Genomic DNA, 27,917 nt, shown 5'->3' with positions numbered 1-27,917 from the left:
GAGGCAAACCACAGCTTTATTTCATTCTATCTCAGCCAGTGATTCTTGGTGCATGGGGGTCTCTAAAAGTGACCAAACATTACAGTTCTCTGGGAAAGATAAGGACCACTTGGCCCAGCTAGCTAGTCCAATACAACAGAAATAAGTGATACGTTGCTTAACCTTTTCACTGCCAGGGGGGCCTGTAACACTGGCAGCAAAAGGATTAATATCCAACACTGCTGAACTACGAGTGTGTATGTGTATGTGTATATATATATATGTGTATGTATGTATCAAGTGACCTGAGGAAGAGAGGAAAACTCTCGAAAGCTGGTCCTATGACATAAATTTTTAGTCCAAATAAAAAAGGTATCACCTAATACTGAAGAAATATATATTATGCACCTTAACCCTGGCTGTGCTCAAAGCTGTGACCATGCAGCAAGCTTAAGCCTATAGGAAACCATGTTAAAAATGGTTTTTGAAGCAAAAAGTGGCACTGTGTGCTCATTTGCATGTCATTTCCCAGAATCCCTTGCTGCAGTGGAAGTGCTGTGTGCTGGGTGATAATGGGGAAAGGCGGGGTTGCAGACCTGCCTAAAACATGCAGATGAGCATACAGTTGTATTTACATTTGCATATTTACTTTGCTGTGGAGGGTTTTTGTCACTTTTTTTACTCACCATAACTTAACTCAGTATATATATATATATATATATATATATATATATATATATATATATATATATATATATATATATATATATATATATATATATATATATATATATATATATATATATATATATATATATATATATATATATATATATATATATATACACATGAAGGTCAGTCAGCACACTGTAGTAGAAAAGGTTGTAATAGCAGATGCTAGTCCCATAGAGAATAAGTATGATACGAACCAATCCAAAGACCAGTAAAGAGACAGCAGACCGCACGGGGTTAATCCAAAAATCTATATTCACAACATGAAATACACGTAAGCGTATTACGTGTATTTCATGTTGTGAATATAGATTTTTGGATTAACCCCGTGCGGTCTGCTGTCTCTTTACTGGTCTTTGGATTGGTTCGTATCATATATATATATATATATATATATATATATATATATATATATATATATATATATAATAACACAGAAAAAACAGGCGCACTCATAGCGTAAAAAGGTATAACAATATTTATGGAGTAAAGGATTTAAAATGCACACTCACAAACATAGCTTAATAAAAAGCAATTTTGATTTTTTTTTTCTTCATGTTGATGTGGCTGGCGCCGTTTAGGTTGGCGCCGTTTTTTCTTTCTGTTGTGATATATATATATATATATATATAAATATATATATATATATATATATACATACACACACACACACACTTTTTTATAGTGGCACTCCTCTGGGACAGGTACTTTATTCTGCCCGGGTGCATTAACTGTAAAAAGATTAGGAATAAAGGGAAATAGTAACAGGCACTCCAGGACTTGTCAAAAAACTGAAAAATATTTATTACACAAGGTCAATGTCCCGGTCCTCCAAGGAGTCTAGAAAACTCAGAGTTTGACCTTTAGTAATAAATATTTTTTACCTTATCAACAGGTCCTGGAGTGTCTGCTACTATTTTCGTGTGTGTGTGTGTGTGTGTGTGTGTGTGTGTGTGTGTGTGTGTGTGTGTGTGTGTGTATATATATATATATATATATATCTTGATTTCATATATATATAATCTTGATTTCCATATTTAATTCTGAAATTGTTATAGTTACATGTCGTATTGCTTTCAGTAAAAGATCATGTTTCTCTTAATCTCTTCTATATCTTCCCCTTGTTACTTTTATGCCATGAACACTTGTATAACGCCTTATTTCCTCATAAAAATGTTTCTCTCCTGTACCTTTTTCTACCCTAAAGGTATTGAAAATTCTCCTTGTTTCCCACCTTTTCACCCAGAACAGCTCCATAAAAATGCACTGCCGCTACACGCTTGGGATTGTTATAAATGTGTTCTGCCAATAATTACCAGCAATGCATTACGCACAAAGTGTAAGCGGTTATAGCCGGCCACACAAATGTGACTTATGTCCAAGACTTGCTGCTTCAGGTGATTTCAAATTAATGAACGTTTCAAAGCAAACATTGCATTTTTTTGTTTTACTAAGTAGAAAGATGTGTGGGTGCCTGCAGGCTAAATGAAATGGTAACGGATGTCTGTGTTTCACCATATCAATCTTCTCTGGCCTTAAATCTTTAGTAGCACTTAAGGTGTAGAACAGAGGTGGGCAACTCCAGTCTTCAAGTGCCTCCAACAGATCGGGTTTTCAGGATACCACTGCTTCAGCACAGGTGGCTGATTGGGCCACCTCTGTTGAAGCAGGGATATCCTTAAATCCTGACCTGTTGTTGCCCTTGAAGACTAGAGTCATTGACTGAGCCACCTGTGCTGAAACAGGGATATCCTGAAAATCTGACCTGTTGGTGGACCTCGAGGACTGGAGTTGCCCAACGCTGGTGGAGAACCACCCACGGAGAGCTTTTGAGAACGACAAAAGTACACAGGACAACCTTTAGCCCGCATTTGGTTAAGTGTGCACTCCTGCAAACTAGTGTGTGCAACAAGAAACAAAGTCCAGAGCAACATCCAATGTGACACAAATACACAGTGAAATACCTATATATCTCTTGAAAAAGGGTAATTTAGTTAACCCTTTGGCCAAAGCGTATAAGCCTGCGAGCCACTTCAAAACATGACCAATTCGCAGGTCCTAACACTAACTGATTAAAATTCTTATTTACCTCTATAATTAGAGGAAGAATGGTCCAAGCATTGAACCTGTCACAATCAGCTGCATGAAAAGAAACCCTGCTTACTTGGAAACTAGTGTGTTGCCACATTTGCAAATATTTACAGGTATTGCACTAATATGGGCCTATTTTTCAGACTCAAAAACTACAATAGGTTAAGCACAACAAAGATTAAAATGCTGTGATTTTGAATGCATCATTGTACAAAGGTTTTGGTCCAAAAGCGTTTTAGAAGATATGTTCGTTGATGACTGGTGGGACTTCTGCACTGAAACTACAATTACACCACCATTCGAAGGAATTATCCTATTGCAGTTAATAAACTCCCCTCCCACCCCTCCTATTCAATGTTTTGTAGCGTAGTTTCTCCAAACTATGAGTTTCATTCACTTGAATAGGAGCCTTCATCTCAAATGAAATAAATGGTGAATAATTGGGGCTATTTTCTAGCTGGTGAGAGGCAATTTTGGCCCCAAACCATGGCCTTTAATCCTGCACTTATCAAAATACTTTTCTTACATTTTGTCTCGTCTGTCCCAGCCTTCGACTTGAGTAGTCTCAGCAGCAGAAGTTGGGGAGGAGAGTAACATGGTGCACATATTCTAATAAGACTTATCACAGTCTTCCCCTATGTGCGGTATTCTTTTCTTTCCTTGTATTTTGCCCCTCCCCAAATCCACTGCATCTGAAGTGACGCGCCTAGCATTCTGCATCAGATGTCAATGTGTTCTTACATGATGCAATTCTGCTAAAAAAAAAAAAAAAAAAAAAAGAAACAATGCATCAAAACACACTTTTCTTAACGTTGATACATAGACACCACTTAGAATGGCCACTTAATATACGTAGACTCTTATTAACCTTTACAGTGCCATGATGATGTACCTGATGTGTCCTGGACCCTGGCCCGCCATGTGGCACTCCCGATACTTAAATGGGCACTTGCTTGTTGTTGATATGCTGATCACTTCAATCACATTTATCACTTTCCTGCTACACACAGAAGATAATAGTAGATGGTGAGATGTTGCCTAAATACGCAAGAGTTTCCCAGAAATCTACATCTCTCCAAATTAGAGAATACTAGAGTTGTTGCCAACTCAAGACCTCAAGGGCCATCAACAGGTCAGGTTGTAAGGATATCCCTGCTTCAGCACAGGTGGCTCAGTCAACTGGACCAGCTAGTCCTTTTCACCAGAAATTAAATAGCAGTCGAGACAATGGTGACCATTTAAAGACAAGACTCCTTTTTATGTAATTCACATCTGTGCATGCTCACACGCACGAGCAGAGATTGCAAAAATTCTAAACAATCCTTCCCAAGAAACTGATATTCAAGGAGGGCTAAAAATCCACATTTGGTCCCGTCCCCAACTGGAACCACATTGTAAAACAAAGCCAACGGGGTGACTAAGACTATAGGTACAGTTTAATAACCAAAATCTCTCCTGTATGAAAAAATAGCATTGACAAAAGTCAGTGGACTGATTGAGAGGACATTTAAAAAATATATTTTGCATGCATAACCTATCAAAGTAAGTGGGAACTGTATCAATGAATGTTACAATTCAGGTAACCCTTTTTGCTGCTAGGCGAGCCTGCAGTGCATTGCTAATTGTAGCATACTATGCTTATATAGCTCTGACATGTACAGTATAAATATCACAGGCACAAGAAATGCCTGCTTCGGAGAGCTTGCAATGAGATGTATTGACACAGAGAATTAGTGGCTATTTTGAATTCTATGCAAAATAGATGGCTGGAGTTCATGAACTGGGTCTGACCCAAAGTCCCTCTGTTTCAGCCTTTCAACTTGCAAGACTACCCCTTCTCCCTATGAGCTGCAGGCTCAACCTAAGCAAATGGGTCGACATTGCCGAAAAACATACATTGGGGCAGCGGTTGTCTACCTGGAAATCTGATCTCCTTTCTTTTAAACCACTGGAAATTTGTGTAGATGATACTTGCTCATAACCGATTGTGTTACAAGGCAGTAAAGATAGAGGATTCCTTAGCTCTCAACTACTCTGAGACTAGAAGAGTTTTAATCCAACCAACCAGCCCTTAAATGTGTATATATCATGCCAGCCAGTCTCCCTTTGTAGGCAGGTAGCCACAGCGTACAATGATAATCCTGTCACTGAATCCAGAGTCTTTAACTAACTTGCGTCCGAAATAAATAAGATTTGTGTTTACAAAAGGAAGAGTAGGAAGAAGAATGTGTTAGTACGTCAGTGTTAGGTGGCTCCATTCCTGCTGGCCTCTTCGTGCTGCACTGTGCTGCTTTGCCTTTGCTTGGTTCTCCTCCTCTTCATCGTCACTTTCGTCAGAGTCACCACTTGTACTCTCTTCCTCCTCTTCGTCATCATCTTCAACTTCCTCCTCCTCCTCTTCTTCACTCTCCCCTTCTTTTGTGGTGGTTTCATATTTCTACATTGGACAAGAAAAAAAAAAAACAATGGTTACCTTATGTTATATCTACGTCACCAATGTGTTGTGCAAAGCAGCACAATGAGGGTTTCAAGGATATTTCCTTCTCTGAGTGACTTACCATGGAAGGGAGTAGGGCATGAGTAGAAACACCAAGGGGGTTATGCACTAAGCATTGATAAGTGGGTTTTCTGGGTGCTATGCACAAAGCAGTGAGAAGTGGGTTTTCTGGGTGCCATGCACAAAGCAGTGAGAAGGGCTTTTAAGTGAGATATATGCCTTTATAGCGTGATACTGCCTGTTGTGAGATTGACAAAGCAGTGATAACAGTGCAGTATCGTGCTATAATGGCTTTTTATCCCACTTAAAAGCACTTATCACTGCTTAGTGCATAACCCCCTAAGAAAGTAACGGAATGAAAAGCAAATAAGGTCGGGAGATTCTATGACAGAGACAAAAGTCAATAGCATATTTTTTTTTTTGTACGGAGGATGAAAGCAGGGGCTCTCTGGGGTTGAACCCCATTCATTTCAGCTCCAGGGACCCCCTGTTTTATTAGGATACTTGCCTCCATAGTAGATGCCGTTCGCCGCTCTGCTTGGCTAACAGGGTTCCCAGAATGGCTGCTTATCAATGCTCCTGCACCATGCGGTCCAATAGGAAGCCGTGATGTCATCGGTACGGCTTCCTATTGGCCCAAGTGAGGCGGAAGCTTTAAAATGCTGAGAGATACTGGCACTCAATAAAGGAATCTACGCCTGTGCTGTCTTGTGGATCCCAACCATGGGAAACTCTTGCAGCGACGCGTATGAAGCGACTCCCCACAACGCTGCAAAATTAGATCTCCCAAGGGAGAACTCAGGAAAATGAAAATAAATATACACACAGCACACCGGGGATCAACACAAATAAATATATACATGTAATACCAGGTCCAAGATGACCTAACAATTGGTTAAATTAATTAAAAAAAATAACCAAACACAAAAAAATCAAAAGAACACAATACGCAATAAAAATCAATATAGAACTAAACCAAACGGGCTTAAAGAATGAAACTGCTCAACCAGTGAGACCGCACGTACAGTCTAAAAATACTCAAATCAAATGCTAATTAGAACAAATACCACAGAGGGGGAGGGGGACAGACACTAACCATAAGCTGCAGGGGGCAGCCCCCCCTGATGAAGCACGCTGTTGCGAAACGCATTTGAGGTCACAAGAGGCTTTTCAATGTGCTCACCATAGGCTGCGACAGAAGAACCAGGAAGCTCGAGCGGAGGATAGATCAACCGGTGCAGTCCGGACTTCACATCAAGTGCCTGCCACGGCCACCCGCTCTGCAGCTTATGGTTAGTGTCTGCCCCCCCCCCCCCTCTGTGGTATTCGTTCTAATTAGTATTTGATTTGAGTATTTTTAGACTTTACGTGTGGTCTCACTTGTTGAGCCAGTTTCATTCTTTAAGCCCATTTATATATTTTGTTTTTATTATGGATCCCCAGTGCGCAGTGTGTACTGTATATTTCTTTTCGAGATACTGGCACCCCCTTCGGAGTATAAATAAATAAATGTGGAGAATGCATTCCAAAGGGAATGGTAAATAAATAGACAGGGCAATAAATGGAAGAAAGGGTTACTGGGAAATGTGGAGAGTATGTAGGACCATATATCCATCAGCAGTGTGAAGGGGTGTGAAGTGGGGGAGAAGAGTTTGAAATTAGAAATAACAAACAGGCAGGGAGAAACATTACAAAAAACGATGATAGTGTGTAAGAAACCCCATATCAGCATTGAGTCCTCTTGTTTTAGTGTCAAAGATCATTATCATTTTGAGTTCAAATGTTTTCCGATCTTGAGTGCTTTTGAAAAATTCCTTTTGAGGATTTAGATTTTTAAATAATTTATGGAATGATCTGGCTGTGAAAAGTGGTAACCAGAATGAATCTAAATAGACACACAATAACACACCATGAAGAAGGAAGATACTGCACAGGCACAATGAGATGCTGCATTCCAGTGGGACACCACTTCTCACAGCTAGATCATTCCATTAATGATTTAAAAATCGAAATCCTCCAGGGACTGTTTAAAAGCACTCAAGAACGGAAAATATTTGAACTCAAAATGATAATGCTCTTTGACACTAAAACATGATGACTTAATGCTGATATGGGGTTTCTTACACAGTATCATAATTTTTTGTAATGTTTCTCCCTACCTCTTTGTTCATTTTCATTTCAAACTCTTCTTCCGCTGCTTCACACTCCTGATGGATATATGGTCCTACATGCATTCTCCACATCTCCTGCCTTAGATTGTTATCTTGTTTTTTTTACATCTGTGTTTAACTCATGGAATCTCTGTTAAATCAGTATTGCTGACCTGAGGAAGAGAGTGAACTGTCGAAAGCTTGTCTTATAATATCTATTGTGAGTCCAAATAAAAAAGGTATGGTCTAATACTGAAGTACTCATTTACTCTACACTATTGTAACTGGACTAACACGGCTATTTCTACTTAACTCATTAAACTGTCTGCATTTATTGTACTGTATGTTTTTATAATCTTTTCTGTAAACTAAGCACAGTACTATTTTTGTATATAAAACCTAAAATGTAATAGGTATGTCTTTAACTCCAACTGATATTTGCATGTTTTGTGGAGAGTAATTTCATTTATCACACATTTTCGCTAGAATAGATTTTTGTGTGCTGATTACATACTTTGCTTGGAAAACTGGGACCAAAGACTCTGTAAGTGAATCTTGATACAGTATCGCTTTAGTGGAGGCAAAAAATATATATAATTTGTGCAGCATTCAGTATGGGGATGACACTTCCAATAAGAAACTGCTCCCGAAAATATCATTACACTCAACGAAATAGAATGGCAAAAGTGCGCTGCATACCATTATTGACGGACAGACATTCAACAATAGAAGTGAGAGTCGTAGATGCACATGAGCTGGGAAAGGATTAGGGAATTGTAGATGAGCTAACAGGTGTACTCATGAAGGGATAGAGTAGGAACTAGGAAGCTGTTGACTGTGTTTTAAAATAGGAAATTTAAAAAGTAAAGATCTTACGACAGCTCGGGCTTTAATATAAATTTACAAACCAACAATAGCTGCCATGCTAATTCAAGCACAGATAACAATCATATAGTCTATAGAAAAGGGAAAATCTCTGAGGCAGTGATTTCCAAACCACAGAATTCCTGGCACACCAGATATTAAGGATACCCAATAAATCGGCCAACACTCCAATGCCCTTATATACAGATGAGGGGAGGTTTATTATCCACAAATCATGTTGTGGCAGTTCCATAAAGAGAGGGTTGAGAAATACTGTTCTGAGTTATTGGCGAAACTTTACAGCATACATACCTCCATGGGGTTGACCGTGATGGTAAGAGCAGAGTCATCCCAGTCCATATCTATCTCTTTGACAGCCTCCTTCCCCTGAGAGTCAGGCTGCTGAACTGCCCGCAATCTAACTATACCGAGAACGATGATGATGACCAATATACTGACACAAGCCACTAGGACAATGGTGGTTGCACCAGGGGAGACTGAAAAACAAAAGCCATAAAAATATGATGATGTTTATTGTACAAAGAAATACATTGAGTAGTAGATGATACGCATATGCATGTATCGGGAAAGAGAGAGCGAGAGAGATGTGCAGAAAATCTTACGCCCCTATTCAATATGCCATGAAGCTGCTTGTCATGCTGGTGAAGATTTTCGTTTATCTCTTTTCCAACACTGGGAAAGATACTTTAACATCATATTGAAAAGGAGCTGTCATGGAATGTTATTTTTGGAATATACAGTATTTCTTAATTTATACATAGCTATTTTTACTAGTGCACTTCCCTTGTAGACGAAGACTGTTGCGCTACATTATGTTAATTGCTGTGTTATGGGGAAGTGTCAAGACTCCCATAATTATAAACTGTTAATTTCAAAGAACAGAAACATTCATAATTTGTTTAAGCTTATTTTTATTGCTGCAATCATATTGTAGAAATATTCAATCCTACGATCTGTAGTATACATGAGTAACAGAAGAATGCTCATAATGAAAAGGAACTGTCACAGCTGGCTCACAAATATCTTGATAGTTCGGATGTGTGTGACAGCGCAAAGTTGAAGTTGATACCTACAGAAAATGTTCTTTTTATGAAAAAGAAAAGGAACCATTACACTGAACAGTGAACTAACAACAGTGTGTAGGAAATGGATAGAATTCAAGAGGAGAGGGAAGAAAAGAGGAGAGTGAGACGTTTTACTTTTAAACAATAGTCCTATATACATTATACTGTATTAAGGATGGGTGGTTTGGGACGTGTGAAGTCAGGAAACCCACAAACCTGGAGTGTGCCAGATTCCCTTGAACTAATAGTTCGGAGTGGCTGTGACTTGGATTTTGGGGCCTCAATCCGAGGCAGAGATGAACCAAACCCTTGTTTCTGCCCCAGATTTGTTTCAGGTCCCATCCTCCCACCCCTGACAATCTGATATATGTATATATCTTTATATAGCACCCATAGTGTACTACGCTCTTGACAAAAGAGGCAATACAATGCTGGGAATTACAATAACATAAGTACAACACAGAAAGTTTGATATAGGAAAGGAAATCCCTGTATCGGAGAATCAATAAACTACATGGTACTGTATATGGGAGGTGAATTGTAGAGATAGCTGGTGAGGGAGTAAGTGCACTTAATGGCAGTGCTTGGCCATAATGTTTGGTAGGACCGACTGTGGGTGTGAAGCAGTAGCCATGAGTCCAGGCTATTGAAGCACTTAATTTAAGAGGAGATATTTTAGGTTTGACTTTAAGATGGGGAGAGAAGGTGCTTGGCGTATACTGAGTGTGAGGGAGTTGCACAGGTAAGGGGCAGTGAGAGAAATGGTTTAGGATGACAGAGAGCAGTACAGGTGAAAAGGGATGGAAAGACAGTTTTGAGCATAGCGCAGGAAACGAGTAGGGACATAACGAGAGATCAAAGCTAATATGTAGGGGGGAGCAGATGAGTGGAGAGCCCTGAAGGTAAGGAGGAGAACTTTGTGTGTGACTCTTCTGGGAGAACTTATTCTAGCAGCATAATTTTGGATAGATTGCAACGGAGAAAATTACGAGGCAGGAAGGCCTGTTAGCTGGATGTTACAATAATCCAGACAGGAGAGGGTAAGGGCGTGCATTTGAGTTTTATGAGTAAATTGACAAAGGAAAGGGCAGATCACGGCAATGTTATGGAGGAAAAAGCGACACAATGTAAGCCATGGCGTGAATGGAGAAGAAAAGGGAGGAGTCAAATGTCACACCTAGGCAACCTGCTTTGATGACAGGATAGATGATACTACCATTTACTGTGATGAAAAAGCAGATATTAGGGCAGGTTTAGAAGGAAGTATGAGGAGATACGTTTCAGGTATACTGTAGTACGTTTGAGGCGGCAGAGTGCTATCGATGAGGATATAGCCAGGAGGCAATCAGAGACTTGGGAGGTTAATGACCCTTCCTCCTTGGTTGTAAGTTCACCCACCCCACTTGAATTGGCAAGTGCTGATATATACTTGTGATGGCCAGTCTATTGAGAGACTTCTTCCTCCAGTAGAGAGGTAAGGGGAACATGTGCAGGCAGTGTAGGACCTGCAGTAAAGGGTTAACCATGACATGGTTGCAGGCCATGCTTTGGGCAAAGGACTGACTAGTGACCCTTACTTATGGGAAGAATAACAGATAGTATGTAACTATAAAATGTGTCGTGTTGGACGTAACATTGGGGGCTTCTTTGTCTTTTGCTGCCATATTTACAAAGCAGCGCTATGCCATAAAACACCTTTCAGGGTGAATTTATGGCTTTTTAAACCCCATTCGCATGAGCTCCAAGGGGTTTCCCAGCACGAAATTAAAAAAATTGTCCTTTATTTACATTTATAGTAAAGATAGAAGATTGTTTCCATGTACTGTAACTTTAAAGCTCGAGGGTTATAGTAACATTTAAAAAGAGTGTGTCTGTGTGTGTGTATCTGTGTGTGTGTGTGTCTGTGTGTTGGATTAGTACTACATTTCCAAAGATTCTAATAAAGTGATATTGGGACAGAAATTAGGATGTACGGTGTCAGAAAGTAGATTAAATTGAACTGCAAAACAGAATCTGAAATGTACATTAATTTTTCAATATTACATACATTTATTATTAAAATGGGGTAAATGGAAACATTCTTATTTGCTTCCCCCGTCTCCTCCACTCAAAGTTCTTCCTTGTTGGCCGGCTGAACCAGCAGAACAATAGCAATCGCTTGGATTACAGATCTGAATGTGAAGCAGCGCTCGAAATGAGATTTTGAAATATTTCATACAAATTGGTCCAGTGGAAATGACAAGGTAGGAAGAGTGTGAAGCAGGCGATTATTAGAAAAGTTGATTTTGATCTTTAGCTCGAGTTAATGCACAAAGCTTCATGCTAAGGCAGTGAAAAACTTTAATTCAATGTAATATGCATTGACACTTTCTCTAATATTTTGCTGACTACATAACTTATTCTGGCCTGGCAGCTACCAACATTTATTCTCACACCCTATCACTCTGCTGACGACTGGCAATAAGAGATGTGCAAAGCTGACGAGATTCGCTTCACTGCCATTTCGGTCGAGCCTTAGACATAGTTGGAAAAAACTGCAAAACTTTCTCGTGGGTAAAAGTTCTAGCAGAATAGCCCAAATTGTTCAACAAATGCTACAGTGTGTCACCACTTTCAAAAGTAAAAAAGCAAAGCAGCCCTGCAGCTTCATGTTTTCTGTGTTTTCAAAGTTTGATTTAATTTTGAAAGTAAAAGTAATTGAAATGAAGTAAACCTGCAATGACTTGTCAGTGAACTTGTTGGCAACCTTTGGATTAGCATACTTTTTTCCCCGAACCAAAAAGGGTGAAATTTGCATATTTGCGGAGGGCCTGATAATGGTCATAGTATATCTGAGCACATTGTGTGTCACTGTCACTGCATACACTACCATTACATATACTCTGTATCATTATCTACCAATGATTAATCCCTTACAGTATATTGTATTGTATTGTATTGTATGTCTTTATTTATATAGCGCCATTAATGTACATAGCGCTTCACAGTAGTAATACATGTGGTAATCGAATAAATAACAGATAATATAAATAACAGATCATGGGAATAAGTGCTTTAGACAAACATAACATTAAGGAAGAGGAGTCCCTGCCCCGAGGAGCTTACAATCTAATTGGTAGGTAGGGAGAACGTACAGAGACAGTAGGAGGGATTCTGGTAAGTGCGTCTGCAGGGGGCCAAGCTTTATGTATCATGTGTTCAGAATATCTACAGTGCTATTCATATGCTTCTTTAAGCAAGTGTGTCTTAAGGTGGGTCTTAAAGGTGGATAGAGAGGGTGCTAATCGGGTACTGAGGGGAAGGGCATTCCAGAGGTGTGGGGCTGTCAGTGAAAAAGGTTTAAGGCGGGAGAGGGCTTTAGATAAAAAGGGGGTAGAAAGAAGACATCCTTGAGCAGAACGCAAGAGTCGGGGTGGTGCATAGCGAGAAATTAGGGCTGAGATGTAAGGAGGGGCAGAAGAGTGTAAAGCTTTAAAAGTGAGGAGAAGAATGGAGTGTGAGATGCGGGATTTGATTGGAAGCCAGGAGAGGGATTTCAGGAGGGGAGATGCTGAGACAGATCTAGGAAAGAGTAGAGTGATTCTGGCAGCAGCATTTAGGATAGATTGTAGGAGAGACAGGTGAGAGGCAGGAAGGCCGGACAGCAGAAGGTTACAGTAATCAAGACGGGAGAGAATGAGGGCCTGAGTCAGAGTTTTAGCAGTCGAGCAACAGAGGAAAGGGCGTATCTTTGTTATATTGCGGAGGAAAAAGCGACAAGTTTTAGAAATGTTTTGAATGTGAGGGGCGAATGTGAGAGAGGAGTCGAGTGTGACCCCTAGGCAGCGTGCTTGGGCTACTGGGTGGATGATCGTAGTTCCAACAGTAATGTGGAAGGAGGTAGTAGGGCCAGGTTTGGGAGGAAGTATGAGGAGCTCTGTTTTAGCCATGTTGAGTTTAAGGCAACGGAGGGCCATCCAGGATGATATAGCAGAGAGACATTCAGAAACTTTGGTCTGTATAGCAGGTGTAAGGCCAGGTGTTGAAAAGTATATTTGTGTGTCGTCAGCATAGAGGTGATATTTAAACCCAAAAGATGTTATTAGGTCACCTAGAGAGAGTGTGTACAGAGAAAAGAGAAGAGGTCCCAGGACAGAGCCCTGGGGTACCCCCACAGAGAGATCAATAGAGGAGGAGGAGGTGTAAGCAGAAGAGACACTGAGTGTAAGATGGGAGAAGTAGGATGAGATCCAGGATAGAGCTTTGTTCCGAATACCAAGAGTATGGAGAATGTGAAGGAGAAGAGGGTGGTCCACGGTGTCAAATGCTGCAGAGAGGTCGAGTAATATGAGCAGAGTGTAATGACCTCTGTCTTTGGCAGCATGGAGGTCGTCAGTTATTTTAGTGAGGGCTGTTTCCGTGGAGTGAGCAGTGCGGAAGCCAGATTGTAGAGGGTCTAGGAGAGAATAGGTGTTGAGAAAATGGAGCAAGCGAGAGAATACAAGACGTTCAAGGAGTTTAGAGGCAAAAGGCAGGAGGGAGACAGGTCGATAGTTAGAAAGACAGGTAGGGTCAAGCTTGCTGTTTTTGAGTAATGGTATGACTGTTGCATGTTTGAAGGAGGATGGAAAGGTTCCAGAGCAGAGGGAGGAGTTAAAAATGTGTGTGAGCGTAGGGATTATAGTAGGAGCAAGAGGTTTTAGGAGATGGGAGGGAATGGGGTCAAGAGGGCAAGTGGTAGAGGGAGAAGTGGCGATCAACAGCGACACATCCTCCTCTGAGACAGTGGAAAAAGAGTCAAGGAAGGCAGGAGGAGAGTTAGGAAGAGGTGTAGGATGGGAGGAAGAAACAGAGGGGATGTTCTGGCGTATGGATTCCACCTTTTCCTTAAAATAGTCAGCAAAGTCCTGAGCGGAGATGGAGGAAGGAGAGGCAGCTGAGGGTGGTTTGAGTAGAGTATCAAAGACAGAGAACAGTCGGCGTGGGTTAGACTTGTGCATGTTGATTAGTGCAGAAAAGTAGGCTTGTTTAACTTGCGAGAGGGCAGAGTTGAAACAGGATAGCATAAATTTGTAGTGAAGGAAGTCTGCGAGAGTGTGAGACTTCCTCCAGAGGTGTTCAGAGGAACGAGTGGAGGAACGCAGCATGCGCGTGCGGGAATTTAGCCAGGGTCTAGGGTTAGAAGGGCGAGTGCGGCAGAGAGAAAGTGGGGCATGTAGATCAAGAGAGGAGGACAAGACAGAGTTGTAGTTCCTGACCAGGTTGTCGGGGTCTGTAGCAGAGCTGAGAGAGGAGAGGGAGGAGCGTAAAGTGGATTCAAAGTCAGGTAAGTGAATAGAGCGCAGGTTTCTGCAAAACCGGGGGGGTAGATGGAGGTGGAGAAGGGGAGAAGCGAGATAGAGAGAATGAGATGAGATGATGGTCAGAAAGAGGAAAAGGGAGATGATGGTCAGAGAGAGGAAAAGGGGAAATGGAGAAATCGGAGAGAGAGAAGTTCTTAGTGAAAACCAGGTCTAAGTAGTGGCCATCCTTGTGGGTGCTGGCTGCAGTCCACTGTTGAAGGCCAAAAGAAGAGGTTAGAGAAAGAAAGCGGGAAGCCCAAGAGAGAGAGGGGTCATCAATGTGGCAATTGAAGTCCCGAAGGAGAAGAACAGGGGAGTCTGAGGAGAGGAAAAAAGAGAGCCAGGATTCAAAGTGAGAGAGAAAGGCAGAAGGGGGATGAGTAGAGGTAGGTGGGCGATAGATGACCGCCACATGAACAGGGAGAGGAGAGAAAATCTGGGCAGTGTGAGCCTCAAAGGAGGGAAAAGCATGAGAGGGAGGAATAGGAAGGGTTCGGTAACAACAGAGAGAGGAGAGCAGGAGCCCCACGCGTTATATTACGTTATAATAATCCCATGACTGACCACAAATTCTCAGTAACATAGGAACTGTAATAACTACTGCAGTCCATGGTAATATTGCAGTAATAGTTCGGATTGAAGATGCAGTTCAGTTATTTCAGATACCAGGGACAGCAGCAAATCTTTATTTTGTGACGCTGGATTGAAACAATAGTGAAATGTGAAATCTACACAGTTGAGATAAGTTCAGCATGTCTGGGGTCTGCCCCAGTGAGATTTATGAGTTTTTAACCTCCTGCTCTGGCTTTTGGAACAGAAGCCCCCAAAATCTTCCTCTATTGCGCTCTGATTAATTATAGAACCTTTGGAACAACAATGTAGTTATTTCGTTCAGGAATGGGACCATTCGCTGCGGCTGTTTGCCTCTGGCTATTTCGCCACAGGGTTTAGGCTTTTTAATGGTTTAGGTTTTTTAGGGTTAGTTGTTAAGATTAGGAATATTATAGGGTTTAGTATTGGAATTTAGAGTTTTAAGAGGTTATGGTTAGGAACGTTGGAGGTCAGCGATTACGATTTTTAGGGATTAGAGGTCAAAATTCGGGTTTAGGGTTAAGGTCATAGGTTGCAGTTATCGGCATTGCCCAAAATGGCCCAGAATCCTCCAGAATCCCGGGGTCATCTGAAGCAGCCACTGTCCTGGAGGCGAAACCGCCAAGGCTAGCTGTCCTAGATCCATTTTATTCTGTCTATGAAATGTCAAGGAATAATTACGGGGATGTACAATGTGCCTTTAAATGTCAAGGAAGAGTTTGTCTCCATAAGACACATTTTGCATGGCTTAGTAACCATGGCCCCTTATGGCCCATTCACTTGAATATAAGGCTAAAATGTGTCTGCCAGTATGGAAGCTGTCTAAGGGAGTAGAGATTCTAAAATCAGTGCATACTTCTTAAAGCACAAATTTCACTTTTTTTTTTTTTAGACTTTACCCTTTTACCGCTAGGGTTTTATATCTATGCAATGTACAGTAGGAGTAATCATGCTTAACACAGTGAAACTGTAAAACAGAGGGGACCTAAGGAAGCGATTGATGCCTCTCTGGTCCAGATTGCCATGTTTGAAATGTAACTTTCAAAAATTGTAAAAAAAAAAATACATAAAATAGGTCGTCATTCAAAAATAAGTTTCAAAGAATCAATGCTGCTATTGGTTTATCGTGGTCCTCCTGATTCCTAGCAAGGCAATGTTCAACTTAAAGGCCACATTCATGTTCCAGTTCCCTATTATAGTTCCTGGTGAAAAGGGCTGAACACATGATACATAAAGTTTTGCCCCCTGCAGACGCACTTACCAGAACTCCCTCCTACTGTCTCTGTACGTTCTCCCTACCTACCAATTAGACTGTAAGCTCCTCGGGGCAGGGACTCCTCTTCCTTAATGTTACTTTTATGTCTAAAGCACTTATTCCCATGATCTGTTATTTATATTATCTGTTATTTATTTGATGACCACATGTATTACTACTGTGAAGCGCTGTGTACATTAATGGCGCTATATAAATAAAGACATAAAATACAGTACAACACAAAGAATGGATGCAGCCCCAAGGCCTTGACTGCTTTGAAAAGAAAGAACATGCCATGAGCTGAGAATAACACACCTCTCTAACCCCTTTGAGATCCATAAGGTGCTACCTACTGTAGGACTCATTGGGGGAGATGAATCAAGATCCAGTATGGGTTATCCCACAACAATCCAGCGCTGACTGCCTTCCAAGTCTATGGCAGATAACGCCGGTCCGCTGTGGGATAACCCATTTCAGATCTTCGTGAATCCCGGCGAGTGTATAAGAAGGGTTTTGGTCTTACATACCACGCATTTCGTGCCCTGAGAGCTCAGAATTCGGGTCTTGAAGAGACGGCATGAACTGTGGCTGTATCACCATGTGATTTTCATGCTCCATTAAATTGGAATTGTGTAGTATGTTGACCTGTAATAGGAAACAAGGAGCAATACTATAGTTAGTTTCAATTGTTTGAGTTACTATTTCAATCATAAAGAATGCAATGAGATATATTGTTTAATAATGTATGTTCAAAAAGTGTGCTACGTACAAACTCATTAATGTATATGAATTCAAACATATGACATTGCTGCTTTGAGTAATTAGTGTGACCTCATATTACTTTGCTTGCACTGGAACTCAACCCCCTAAAATAGCTCAAGTACATTTCTCATACACATCAATCTTAGAATAGTATCGTTCCCATTCTTCAATTTTCTCCTATCTCTCTTCTGGCTACCTGCTACAATTTTTCTTAATTGCTCTTTAACTAAATGCTCATTATCTCTAATTTCCTTCCCATCATGGCTCACCAAAGCTCCATTCCGCCTCCTCGTCATCATCTTCATCAAGACGCACCTTACCAAGGAAGTAGTATCCACACACTTCAGTGATTGAAACATCATGTAGACCAGGGGTGGCCAGCTCCACTCATCAAGGGCCACCAACAGGTAAGGTTTTCAGGATATCCCTGCTTCAGCACAGGTGAGTCAAGCAGTGGCTCAGTTGAAGGCTGAGCCACTGATTGAGCCATCTGTGCTGAAGCAGGGATAGCCTGAAAACCTGACTTGTTGGTTTACCCTTGAAGACTGGAGTTGGCCGCCCCTGATGTAGAATTAAATAAAGTTCAAATCAGTAGGGAACATCATACCTCGAGGTTAAACTCATTGCTTGTGTAACGTCCATTCAGTTCAGAGCACTTGACTTTGAATTTCCGACCAAATATGGAGGCTGAATTCCAGTGGCGGTAGCGCACTTGCTGAAGGACATCTTCGTAGCTTCTCATTGAGCCCACACCTAAGGTCAGAAAGTATGTTTTGACTGTGTTAGATCTACTATAAGACTTACATGTTAGTGGTAGGGTTGCCAGGTGTCCGGTTTTGAACTGGACAGCCCGGTATTTTGCCCCTGCGCCCGGTATAAAATGAAAGGTAATACCGGACATGTATGTGTCTGGTATTATCTCTCTCTGGAGGCAGGGTGGATGCGGGGGGAGCCGGTCAGAGCAGTTGTCGCCATGTCCGGCTCTCCACCGCTGCAGGCTTCTCTCTCCCTGTCTGTCTTATGCCGAGGAGCTGTGATGCTGACGCGCGCCGGGTCCTCTGATGTCAGCGCTGGAAGTCAGCTGGGCTTTCGGTGCGCACCACCGTGAGAGGAAGGCCTGGCGTGCGTCAACCTCAGACACCTCAGAGTGGGACAGACAGGGAGAGAGAAGTCTGCAGCGGGGGAGAGCAACTGCTCTGATCGGTCACCGCCCCCCCCGCATCCACTGCCCCCCCCCCACAGCCACTGCCCCCCCTTCTCTGCAGCCACTGCCCCCCCTCTGCATCCACTGTCCCCAACTCTGCATCCTCTGGCCCCCCCATTGCATCCACTGCCCCCGCTTTGCAGCCAACGCCTCCCCCCTCTGCCCTTCTGCAGCCACCGCCCCCCCCCTCCCCCGCAGCCACAGTGCCGACCTGACACCATCCCAAAGGCAAGTCTGAATTTGACTGGGGAGGTGGGGGTATATTTTATATGTATTAGGGAGGTGGGGGTATATTTTATATGTATTGGGGAGGTGGGAGTATATGTTCTATGTTTTCGGGAGCGTGGGGGTATGTTTTATGTCTTTGAGTATTTTTTATATGTATTCGGGGGGCGTGGGGCTATTTTTTAATATGTATTGGGAGGGGGTTGCATCTTTTACTATTGTGTCCAGTATTTTTGGACAAGCCACATGGCAACCCTAGTTAGTGGGTGTCTATTAATTTAACCTGATAAAGAACATCTTTAATTAACAAAATAAAAATGTTTAACAAAAGAACTGGATAAACAGATATTCAGGCAATGGGAATACTGTAGCAAAAAACGAATGGCGCACAGCCAGGGAGCCAGGTGTGGAATAAAAAACTTTTCTTTTATTACAGCATGGTAAGAGACTCTGTGATTTTGTCTCTTACCATGCTGTAATAAAAGAAAAGTTTTTTATTCCACACCTGGCTCCCTGGCTGTGCGCCATTCGTTTTTTGCTATTGGATGTTTCTGGATTCTGGATCCTTCTTGGCTTGCACGCCGGCAGAGGAACCCTGGAGATGACGTGAGTGGGGTTTATTGGTTTAGACTACTATAGTTAAGTTTGACTGCTGTCACTGATACTTACAAGTCTTTAAGTACCCACCCACTCCCACTGGTTTTTCCAGGGTCAATAATAATATTATTCATGTTATTGGATGGAGTTGCTGCGGGTTGGAGCACCCCAATTCTTTCACCAATGGGAATACTGTAGGCAGCTTGTCTCAACTGTAATAAGATCTACTGGATTTCACACATTCAAACCAAAATAAAAACTGAAACCGTAGGCCTTTTTCCTGTTTAACAATATAGTCTTTTTAGAAGGATTCTTGATAAACGGCAGTCTTCCTATTTTTGTTCAGCTAAAAAGATCATCTCTCCTTTAATAGGGTTGTGAGTCACCTATTGTAGTAATGTCTAGATTAAAAAAACCAGTGTATTTAGGGTCCATCACCTGGTCGCACTGAAGCCGTGCCCTGGCAAACCCCTGCAGGTTGTTGAGAAGGGGGAACAGGTGTTGTGGGGTGGGGCCCGCTGATAGGAGCCTGGTGGAGGAAAGGGGCCAGGTCAGCTGGCCAGATCCCCTTCTTCCACCTGGCCCGGGATGGTAATCCCAGTAATGCAGCCCTGATGGCAGATAGGAGAATGGGCAAGTTAGATGGTTCCCATCTGCTGTGAAACCTTAGATGCTTTGGCTTCTTTGGATAGCATTGTCTATTCCAAGCAATTTTTTACTACCTTACTGCATTAGCGTCTACCACCTCTCGAGGGGTTATGCCAGAAATCCACTAGCAAATATTTCCTCTCATTTGTCGAAAGCCTCTCATCCTTTAAAGAAAAAACTCTTGTTCTAGTTCTTCTCTTTCTCCTAAATATGCTCCCCTCCTACACTTTATTGAAACTCTGTGTATATTCCACTCTCCTTTCTGTCACGCTGCACACGAGCATCTTTAGTTTTTTCTGATACGATTTCTGATGTTTTCTTCAGTAAGGTTACAGTAGTTGTGGAAGCAGTTTTGAGCTTGATATGTAATGCTGTCATTCTTTTTTCTATGGTTTCCAGACCATGGTGTATACAGTACATACAATATAGAGTACCCCTTTGTACCATATAGAGAGTACCCCTTTGTACCATATAGAGAGTACCCCTTTGTACCATATAGAGAGTACCCCTTTGTACCATATTTAGAGTACCCCTTTGTACCATATTTAGAGTACCCCTTTGTACCATATTGAGAGTACCCCTTTGTACCATATAGAGAGTACCCCTTTGTACCATATAGAGAGTACCCCTTTGTACCATATAGAGACTACCCCTTTGTACCATCTAGAGACTACCTCTTCGTACCATATATTGAGTACCCCTTCGTAGAATTGGTGGCATCAAGATGTTTCCCTTGTAAAACACCGCTGTCCAGATCCAGACACTCTTGTCCAATGTCCAGCTCATCCCCACTGACCAAGATGTCACAGACGTCCAAGCGGTGCAGTGTTTCCTCCATTACAACTGGGATTGATGCTGGAAAAATAATGTTGGGATGTCACATGATAACAGGACTAGCATAATGTAACATTCAAATGCTTTTAATAGGTGTGTGGTCTACTTGCTTTATATAAACATAGTGACTGATGGGACCCATCCCCAATTACATTTATTGATTTAACTACAGGTAGCTCCCAAGTAAAGCATACTAGATTCATTTGTTTGGTAGAAATGTACCTATGCCTATGGAAAATCTTTCTTCCCCCAGGATTGCCATGTAATGATGCTGATTGCATCTGAACTGTATGCAATTTTGGTATATGAAAAAAAAAGCTTGGTTATTTAATACAGAAAATACCAGTTTATTTTTTATCTGTGCATAAAGTTTAATAGCTTCAGTCAAACCAATGACCCTATTAAGTTAAAGTAAATGGATAATACAGAAGGGCGCTTCTTCACGTTTGGTCTATTGGGAGTCAATGCAAGTAATTTGTGGCTCACTGCTTATAACCCTACTGTAATCACATTTGGAAGGTGAATCATGCAGGATTTTACAAGCTCCATTTAGCACGGGAGAGCAAAAATAATAAAGGAAAATTCATTATGCATACCGGGACCCTGCACCGGCTCGGATATATAAACACGAATCCCTGCATTTTGGCTATGTGAAGAAAATAGTATATGAAAAAAAAAAATCAATGTTTGTGCACTGGTGAGTAGTACTCTCTTTGGGGAAAAGGCTTCCTTTTTAAACATTTAGTATTAAAAGCTGCACTGAATGACTCCTCCCTCCATAGACTGACACGAAATACCCAGGATATTATCCGTGCTTGTATTTCTCTATGTAAAAATCACTAGGCACAATGCACGTTCTTTAAAAAAAAAAAAAAGAACATTTTGACTTGCTTAGATGTTAGTACAATATTGAAATAACATTAAGCAGTTTAAGATGATTTTACAAGCTAAAGTATCAACGGTTTCACTTTTTTTTTAAATAGTCTAATTTTTTTGTGTGTTTTGGAAACATAGGAGTGGTAGAAAACAAAGAAGGGACACACCATTTTTTAGTTTTATAGCATTATGTATGCTTAAAACAGGAAGACGCCCCGATCACATAGTTGACATATAGTCAGTAGCAGATTTCCTATTACGTCCAATAGGCCCGGGCTTAGGACGGCAACATTTAGGGGTGGCAAATTTCCCTTTTTTTCCATATAAGACAGGCCCCGCTCTTTTCCCTACTGATTGCCGGGGGAAGGCGTGGGGCCACTGTAAAGTTCTTACCTTCGCCATCACATTAGCATGGCAACGTGATGTTGCGACGTCAAGAGACACCGAAACATCACGTTGCCATGCGACGTCGCAGTGTCATTTGATGCTGTGATGCTGGAGGGTGGCGGCACGAAGGAGGAGAAGGCGGCCCGGGCGGCACCAAGGTAAGTGCCCATGGGCGATGGATTTGTAAATCCGCCACTGCATACAGTTATACATACTTTGGGATTTTGATATATTGGTATGGGGTCAATAATCAAAAGGCCTATATTTACTTATCAATAGTGGGCAAAGAAGGGCGGGGAGCTGTGTTGGTCCTTTCCTCCATGTAGCAACAAAGGAGGGAGAGGTAGTGGGTGGTATAATACCTTTTATTGGACCAACAAGTAAAGTAGTTTATGTATGTTACATTGTATGTATGTTATACTGTATGTTACAAGGTTTCAAACCACTCAGGGTCCTGTTATCCTTATATGAAGACATCAATAAATATGGTGCCAACTAATTTACACATGCAATATAACTCTAGGAAAGTTGTTATGGCCAAAGGCCACTATACCCAGATCGCACGCGCTGGAAAATTTGCTAATTGTATCAGATCTATACTTGTCAGGTTTTCCACGAGGAAGACTCCTCAGATTCTCATCGTAACCTGTTCTAAAGACGGACTGTTGGGTTTCTTCCAGACCAGTGCCACCTCGCACCGTACGCCCTGTATATATGGGACACCAACTTATTCTCCCCTCAAGCCAGAACTTCAAGAGGTTTACACAAGAGCCCTGACCAGGGATCCAAAGGAATACAGGACAAAGCCACCACATGTGTAGAAAGGTGTGTTATCTGGCCACACCCTCTTATACATAACGGAGAGGAATTTTTCTAGAACATAGATAACTTTGAAAGTGGGAGGAGCATCTTAAAAGTGTTCTCTTTGATATTAACACATTGAGTTTTTTTCTACTCCTTCGAAAATATCTTCCCAATTCTCTTCATCTAGTAATGCCCCTTAGTCGATCTCCCATTATTTCATGAATTTGGGGCTATTGTTGACTTTTAATGTACTCCTCGTCTGTTCTCTGTATACTTTTAGAGATCTTGAATGCTTGCGTGATTGTCATGTGCATGGGCCAATAAAAGTTCACAACTTGCACAAATCATATGTACAGTATCACGGTGGGAGTTTCTAAGAATTGTCTTGCATGTCACGTTTGTTCAACTTATTTCTTCTTCTAGCATCTGTGCCAAATGTGAGAAGTTTTTATTCAAGCTTCATTTTATTTAAACTAAGTCTGTAATAGGCATTTATGCTACCTTATGCGTGGGAGATTTTCTGGTTCCGTAAAAGGGACAACAGTATTTACCCCTGAAGTAGCCATTGATGCATTTTATTTCAATAGGTGCATTGGGTAACTCATTCTAATACTCTATTTAACCATTTGGATCTTGGTAGTTAATTCAAGTAGGGAAAAATACCTTTAAACCGTATTACTAAGAAATGCATGTTCACAATGCTTCTATTGGCATCAATTTAATAATAATAATTTAATGGCAAAAACATATTTGGAGCTTCCCACAACATTTGCAGCGGTAGTCAGAGTTTGATTAGGCACAATAGATTTATGTATGACTGTAAAATGTGTTAAATCATAACATACTGTATTTACAAGAAAGGCAGATATGTAGAATAGCTTAAAAAGAAATTGACTAACCCTTGCTGACATCCATATCCAGCCGCTTTTCCATCTTGGTTACTGTGCTGACGATTCTGATATCTGGCAGCAAAATCACACCGTTTGCACTCTCAAACTCTGAGGCTGGGCGGGCAAAGTGGTCCATCCCACTGACTGTGATCTTGGGTTCGTTGGCCTGAAGCACCACGATAAATGCCTCGATATCGGGAATGGTAATGCAGACATCTTCTCCAAAGCACCTGAAACACACAAGGATCACGAGCTGATGTTTTACCATCTAGTAACATGCTACAAAAAGTGGTGAGCCGTTGCTATTTGTGTCATGGAACAGAAATACCCATGTCTGCCTTCTCTGTTTCAGCCCCCCTTCCCTTGGCAGTTCCCCCCTGCTAGCTGTACTTGGATGTCACTTTCCTTGCAGTTCACTCCCAGTGCAGATGGAATGGATACATTATGTAGCCCTTTTTCTTTCCAGTCTGTCACACCCCTGGTTGCTCTGGCAATATCTCCAGTCCTCCTAGTTATGGGCTTTCCCATTTCCCCCCCTGTCTTTTGCGGACAGTTAGTGCAGTCTCACTGAACCTTTAGTGTGACCCTTGCCCCTCACTTCCTTTTCCACCATAACCTCTGGATGAGTGAGCACCCTGCTGTAAATGCCTGTACTGGTAGGATTATATTTTTCACCTGCCTTTAACTACCAAGCACCCACAGAGAGACATTATCCCAACACCTACTTCTCTACAAGTGCCTGTTTTTTACCTGCTTTCCACAAATAAAGTAAAGAAAAGAAACAGAACTTGTTGTGCTTTGAAAAGAGGGCCGAGTTGACACTATCTGGGCTAAATCATCTTACATATGACCCTGGCTTTCAGAATAATTTGTATGGCGTGTTTTTTTCCTGATATATGTCTAATAGCTTTACACATGTACAGTAGGTGATTTGTATTATATATTAAAAAAAAAAACCATAACTATATAGCAGATAAAATAAACAGCTGGAATAAGCAGGATTGTACCTTTAAAAAAACTTTACAGCGGTTAAAATCTGTCAGAAAGACCTAATAATATACAGATGAAAATGTTGAAGTTTGTCTGGCAAAATAGGCGACCCAGAGTTCGTAGAGATATTCTTTATAAATCCAAATCAGAAGGAGGCTTAGCTCTCCCGAACTTACAAAACTACTATAGAGCCGCACAGTTAGGACAACTCATTAGCTGGCATTCAAACCCAACCGAAAGGAGGTGGGTCGAGATAGAGGACCTGATTTGTTCCCCATGTAAAATAAAAAATCCCCTCTGGCTCAACAAAAAGTCTAGACCACCTGAGACCTACAAGAACCCGGTGATATCCTTTGCCTGTAATCTCTGGGACTCCCTCAAAACCAAGTTCTAACTAACCGATTCCCCTTCCCTTATGCAACCACTATTTTCGGACCTCTCCCTTCCTTTTTACTCAGGAAACCCGCACTCCTATACCTGGATTCAAAAAGGACTCACAAGAGTCAAGGATATCCTCACCCAAGGGAAAGTCCCCCCATTCACTTCGCTACAAACAAACCATGATATACCCTCCTCCGAATTCTTCAGATTTTTCCAGGTTAGGCACTATATCCAATCAGTCTACAAACCAAGTCAACCCCATGCTTTAACTTTGTATGAGGACTGGTGTCTACACCAACCCCACTCAAAGGGCATTATCTCTAGAATATATCACAGTTTATCCTCTACCAAGAACAACCAAACCCCCGATAACTATATGGTATCCTGGGAAAAGGATCTTAACGTCTGTATAGATCTCGATACCTGGACAGACATCTGGGAAGCTGCTTCCAAAAACTCATCATGCATTGTAATTAAGGAGAATATTTACAAGTTAATATTCAGATGGTATATGACTCCTGCCAGGTTGCACTCTTTTCTCCCAGGCGTTTCCCCTCTGTGCTGGCGCGGTTGTGGTGAAGTGGGGAATATACTGCACATATTCTGGTCATGCCCCCAAATCCAACAAACCTGGACGGAAGTGTTCACCCTAATACACAAGATACTAGAAATCTCTGTCCCACACGACCCAGTATATATATTACTAGGAAAACCAATGGCTAATATCTCCAAAAAAAAAGCTAGAGTAATATCCTAAATTTTAAACGCTACACGGTGTACAATTGCCAAAAATTGGAAACAACCGGCCCCCCCATCCTTAAATCAAATAAACAACAAAATTTGGCATATAGTCTATATGGAAAAACTCTCAGCCTATCTGAACGGCTTTACCTCGCAATTCTCTAATATTTGGGCTCCGTGGTTCCGTCATGCAGGTATACCCCCATATATAGACTAGAATACTTTGAACAGAGTGATACATGTGGTATTTAAATTGTCGAATACAGTGCGATATTGGTACAAATGCTACCCTTTCCCCCCCTTCCCCGTTCTCCCTCCTCTCTATTGTTCCTCAACCAGTTTATTTGTATTACTGTATCCCCTTTTTCTTTTGTGTAGTATGTTGTGTTTACCTCATTTTGTATGTTTGAAAATGCTCAATAAAAACTTAAGTAATAAAAAAAAAAAAAAAAAAAAACTTTAGAGCCAGTTAACATTGAGTTAAGTTGCACAGTAAATAGAGGAGCTCAAGTAAGGAGGACTTTCAGAAATGCGCAGTTACTGCCCAGTATGTGTGAGCTAAAACAAATTGAAGGTGAACTGTAAACTTTCTATTGCTTTTGTGGGCAATAGGAACAATAATGTGGCTCCACGTATTCACTGTCCATCGGTAAATAATGCTTAAGGTCAGATCTAAATAATCTGCCACTTAACAAGTACAAGTTCCTGGCATAACTGTTTTTAAACAGCTGTGCAATTGACCCTACCCCCTATCATAAGTGACTCTGTATATAACAGGGGCAAAGAAGGATGGGGAGCCATGTTGCTCCGTTCATATGTAGCCCCCTTTCCCTATGCCTAAGGGAACTACGCGGGCAACTACACGTGCTGCTGTACCTGTTGCTCACAGGAGGCCTAAGCCTCAAGGAGAAAGAGCTCACCCCAGGCTCGCAGAGGCCTCTGGGAGCCTGGGGTGAGCTCCTTCTCCTTGCTTGCAGCAGCTCCACCTTTGAGGGATCCCAGCATTGGCGATATAACCCCTCACAGGCTCAAAATGGCTGCCCCTACACTCCCGATCGCGTGGAGCTCCGGCCAACTACTTGCCAGCTCCCCCGCACCGGAGGCCGGGTAGGGAGACTCGGCTACACTTCCATGTAGTAACAAAAGAGGGAGGTGGAGTAGAGGGTATGATACCTTTTATTGGACTAATAAGTAGTTGATATGTCACAAGCTTTACAACCTCTCTGGGTCAGGGTAACTCGATGACTGACCCTGAGATGTTGAAAAGCTTGTAATGTACCACCTACTCCCTCTCCCTACTCTGTTACTCAATATATAACACTATACCAACATACATTAACTTTAGGAGACAACCCCTACTAGTAGCAAGCATCTGCGTTTGAGCTTACACAGTATACTTAAGTGTCCCACCACTCTTTGGAATTACTCAGAAGATGTTCTTGAAGCTAACTGCAAGCCATGAGCTTCCCTAGTGTCTACCTACCAAGGGCTTTGTCATCTCTCCTGCTTGCCCCCTATTGCTTTGCCTTGCTGGGTTCAGTACACTGGCCCAATCCAACAACATGCAATTTCAATATTCCCGATCCCCAGTCAAACACAGAGAGAGAAAGTGACCTTTATCAATTTGCTTCCAAACACATGCCCGTTTGCAGCTGTATATGTATTAAGCCTGTTAATATGGTTTCATTCATTTGGCACCGATATTTCAGGAGCATAGGTTAACGCCACACCTTCGACCTGGAGGATTTAGTTGATGCAAAGCGAAAAGAGAACTGAATCAGTGCAAAATGTCATCTCATAATAATATTGCACTGACTGAAACAAGTGATATATTGGGGCGTGTTCATTATACTGTGATAGTACTGATCAGGGACTGACTTCAGTGCAGGGTTCTGCACTATTGCAGTTTAATGATGTAAAAAGATGCAGTTTGCACCTGTTTTTGAAGGAATGCTGTAGTTCAGGAGTGGCCAACTCCAGTCCTCAAGGGCTACCAACAAGTCTTCAACTACG

The 27,917-nt window shown here is 41.7% G+C and overlaps 1 protein-coding gene across 2 annotated transcripts in view; it reads right to left on the bottom strand.

Moving 5' to 3' along the window:
* Positions 1-1,405: 1,405 nt before the first annotated feature.
* The window catches only part of CLSTN2 (calsyntenin 2), a 590,435-nt gene continuing 563,923 nt past the window's right edge, over positions 1,406-27,917 (bottom strand). For both annotated transcript variants that reach the window (XM_075570139.1, XM_075570140.1), the window contains 6 exons: positions 23,802-24,022; positions 20,686-20,856; positions 17,935-18,080; positions 17,093-17,210; positions 8,626-8,810; positions 1,406-5,239 (listed from right to left, as the gene is read on the bottom strand). In XM_075570139.1, the coding sequence (XP_075426254.1) occupies positions 5,033-5,239; positions 8,626-8,810; positions 17,093-17,210; positions 17,935-18,080; positions 20,686-20,856; positions 23,802-24,022 (1,048 nt within the window). In that variant the 3' untranslated portion in view covers positions 1,406-5,032. The remainder of the gene's footprint in view (positions 5,240-8,625; positions 8,811-17,092; positions 17,211-17,934; positions 18,081-20,685; positions 20,857-23,801; positions 24,023-27,917) is intronic.

This window comes from Ascaphus truei, chromosome 14, assembly GCF_040206685.1.
Source record: "Ascaphus truei isolate aAscTru1 chromosome 14, aAscTru1.hap1, whole genome shotgun sequence".
Lineage (NCBI taxonomy): Eukaryota > Metazoa > Chordata > Amphibia > Anura > Ascaphidae > Ascaphus > Ascaphus truei.
This window is presented reverse-complemented; position numbering and strand designations above follow the sequence as displayed.